This window comes from Microtus ochrogaster, chromosome 10, assembly GCF_000317375.1.
Source record: "Microtus ochrogaster isolate Prairie Vole_2 chromosome 10, MicOch1.0, whole genome shotgun sequence".
Taxonomy (NCBI): domain Eukaryota; kingdom Metazoa; phylum Chordata; class Mammalia; order Rodentia; family Cricetidae; genus Microtus; species Microtus ochrogaster.
Window position 1 is genome coordinate 66458256 of NC_022016.1, and position 3603 is coordinate 66461858.

A 3603-nucleotide genomic window follows, 5' to 3' on the forward strand; every position below is an offset into this window, starting at 1 on the left:
ATACTGCCAACTCCCAAGAGTCAAGAGCAAAGAAATTTGGAGACCAATCGAGAGGCAATATTTTAATTTATATACAATAAGGACAGGGCCAGAGCTGGGCTACTCGAAGATTGGTTGTGGCCTGACTGCATCGGCATCCTTTGGGCCTAGACAGACATCCAGACACTCAGGCCTCATTTCAGACCTATTGCATAACAAGATCCTGGGGACTGGATACATATTAGCCTTTGCAAAGGCAAGGAGCTAACACTTATTAATGTATGCATTTGCTTTTACATTGTGTTTTAACGTTGTAAAAAACCCTCTTAAAGCTTTTTTTTTTTTTAGCTCATCTGTTGCTCCAATCTTTTCTTCTCTGAGCAGCATCCACACCTGGGACTTTGAGCATGCCTCACAAATCACACTGTGGGAAGAAGTTTGCTGCAGAGTTCCTGAAGCCAGTCTTCCTGGGTTATCATCTGGAGTCTGAAACTTGCACAAGCAGTTTCTTATGAAGACACCCCCTCAGAGGTGGACTGTATGGTCACCCCCATTCTGAAGATGATGGCGTTGTCACCTACGAAGGCTTGGTGACTCACCCAAAGGGGTACCAAGCAAACAGGCATTCCAGCCCAAAGGAGAAGTCTCGCTTTTGAGTTTTCAGCGTTCAGATCCCCAACTTTGATACTCTTGCTTTTCAATAAAGATGACTTTTGCATGAGACTGTCAGCACTTTCATGTGTCGTCCCCAGAGGATATGGAAGCATAGGACAGAACTGTCCCTGGGAGAGATGTCAGTCCAGAGAGAGTTCTGTCCTGCCCCGGCTGGCTGCTGCTGAAGCCCGGGCTGAACTTCTGTGCAGTCAGGAGCCCGGAAGTTCTCAGCCAGTACCTGCCCATTGCAGTGGGTGAACAATGCTCACTTGTACAGCAACTCATTCCCAGCAAGAAGCTGGCCAGCTCATTTGCTTCTTTCACAGGCTGGGAACAGCTGAAACAACTGGACGCCACCAACATGCTAACCATCAGATTGGATTTTCTCTTTACTTCCATGGACAGAATTAGAGCTGCGGGAGGACTCACAAGAGTCCTGCCTTGATGTTGACATCACTGGACTTCCTCCTACCCTGCCTAAGTTTAAAGTCCTCTCCCATTCTCTCTAGACATGCATATTCAGTGGGATATATTTGTATATATGCTTGATGCAAAACAGAAAGACAGTGCGCTTTAAGACTATGTAAGAAGTATTGCTTGTCTACGGTGCGAGTGTGCCCTTACCCACCTGCTCGCTACACAGGACTGCAAAACCAGTCAAGAGGGATTCAAGGCTGAAGATGTCTGGAGTTTCTGGACAATCCCACCCCAGTCTTTCCTCTACACCTCACACTCTGTGCTGAAGCCCATGTAGTTTGGAGGGCTTGGCCTAAGTCAAAAAACTACTAAGCATCCTAATGAGCAGATTCCTATGACGGGAATGGATTGTGCATATTTGACATAGCTTCTTCATTTAAGCAGTGGCCCTTTGCCTGTGAACCCGGCCCCCTCTAAGGGCAAGGGAAGAGTTCAGAAAAGGAGCCTTTTGTTCCTGGCTGTTAGTTCTTCTGCAGCTTCTACAGCCCCAGGGACGTGCCCTGCTTCGCGTGGGCCTGAAGAAGCTCTGCGATTTCCACATGGGCAGGTGAATTCAGGACGATGGACAAAGCTGTTCGGCCAGCCTGTAGGGAAGGAAGAAAAAAAATGTCATCCCATCTGCCTCTTGTCCCACTGAGAAGTGTTGAGAGGGATGCCGCAAACATCAGGTGACCCAGGAGGGGTGTGACTCAGATGGCATGTGGACCGTGAGAAACGGGGTCACGAGACATGAGGACCCTTCCACACACGCAGTCCTCGGTCCTGTGGGAACAGAAAAGGGGTTGCCAGACCCTCAGCACTAAAGAAAACTGTTAAATATAGGAAAGAAAATATCCTTTCCTGTCCTAATTCACAGGTCTAAGCGAACATTAGCATTTTGGTGTTTCCTTTCTTTTTTCTCCTGTGCAAATAGATTGCTGTTGCTAAAGCAGAGAAAGGGAAGCATGCATGGGCCTTGAATGCCCTTTTATTGTAACTGTGGTGCTAGGTGGCTTTCCACTGTAATCTTCATAACTCATCTGTCTCACTCTGTTTTAACAGCCCATAATATACTAGCAATTTCCCCCTTATCGGAAGCTTGTTGGTTTCTATATGCCCACAAGCCATACACTCACTGAAAAGGCCTTTTCTCGTGTGTGTGTGTGTGGTCAGTATGTTCATCTGGGCATGTGCACATATATGCATGTACATGTGGACGCCTCAGCTCAGCACCGAGCGTTGTTCCTCAGGTGCCATCTTCCTTGCTCGTTTTGAGATAGTCTCTCAATGGCTTGGACCTGGCCAGATAGGAAAGGCTAGCTGGCCAGTGAGCCTCATTGCTAGCATGCGCTACAATGCCCAGATGTTTTTACAGCTGTGGGTTCTGGGGATTGAACTCGGATCCTCACGATCACATTACAAGCACTTTCTGGACTAAGCTATATCTCTCAGTACCCTCCCATCGTTAAATGTTTCCCTAAGAGCAGCCGTGAGCTCAGGACACTGTACGTGTTGATAATTCCTGACATGAAGTCCCTGTAGCACTTTCTCCACCGCATGGCCCGCTATGCGGAGCTTGAGCTAAAGAAGCTGGACCTGTGCTGTCCTGAGGCAGGGCTGCTACTGGCTGTACAGAGATGGACGGAAAGCCCACACGCTGGGTGTTGGAGGGTGAGCTCCATCCGAGCAGCCGGTCTCTTATGAGTGAACACAGCCCTACAGTCAGAATTCTGAAAGCTAAACGGCTTTGAAAACCACACTTATCTTGGTGACTGACTGAGAGGTGCCAGCCTGAGGCTGCTCTGATACTTACTATCCATTTTACTCTCACTGTAACTCCATCAACTTCCTGAAACGGGACACATCTTTCAGAGGCGCAGGTGTGGCCCATATTAACATGTCAAGCTCTTTGGGCTTCCCCGTTTGCAGCAGGATGGAATCCAGCTGCCGCTGAGGCGCCCCAACCATTTGTAGTCTGGCAGCAGAGAAAGAACGGAGAGTGGGAGGGGCTCCAAGGGAGGAATACATTGTTGTTGTTTTGAGGCAGGGTCTCCCATAGTCCACATTAGCCAGGAACCAGGTGAGGATGGCCCCGGACTCCCGTTCTTTCTGCTTCCACCTCTCGAGTGCTTAGAGTACAGGCCTTTATGCCATTACCCAATTCAGTGTGTGCCGGGGCTCAGACACAGTGGCCACTGACATGCAGGTCAATTCTCTGTCAACAGAGCTACACCCGCCCCCTGCATTTTTGCTTTTATTCTTAAGTGTGTATGTATGTAGGGGGTATGTGCATGTGAGTGTGTGTGTGTGTGTGTGTGTGTGAGGGGTTATGTGTGTGTGTGTGTGTGTGAGGGGTTATGTGGGGGGGGCTTATGTGTGTGTATGTAGGGGTATGTGCATGTGAGTATGTGTGTGTGTGTGTGGTTATGTGTGTGGCAGGGTGTTATGTGTGTAGGGGTATGTGCATGTGAGTGTGGGGGGTTATGTGGGGAAAATTATGTGTGTGTGGGTTAC

At 48.8% G+C, this 3603-nt stretch overlaps 1 protein-coding gene across 1 annotated transcript in view; it reads right to left on the reverse strand.

Moving 5' to 3' along the window:
- Positions 1 to 307: 307 nt before the first annotated feature.
- Positions 308 to 3603, reverse strand: part of Kank4 (KN motif and ankyrin repeat domains 4) — a 72656-nt gene continuing 69360 nt past the window's right edge. The window contains exon 10 of the mRNA XM_005353445.3: positions 308 to 1694. Within this exon, the coding sequence (XP_005353502.2) occupies positions 1590 to 1694 (105 nt within the window). The 3' untranslated portion in view covers positions 308 to 1589. The remainder of the gene's footprint in view (positions 1695 to 3603) is intronic.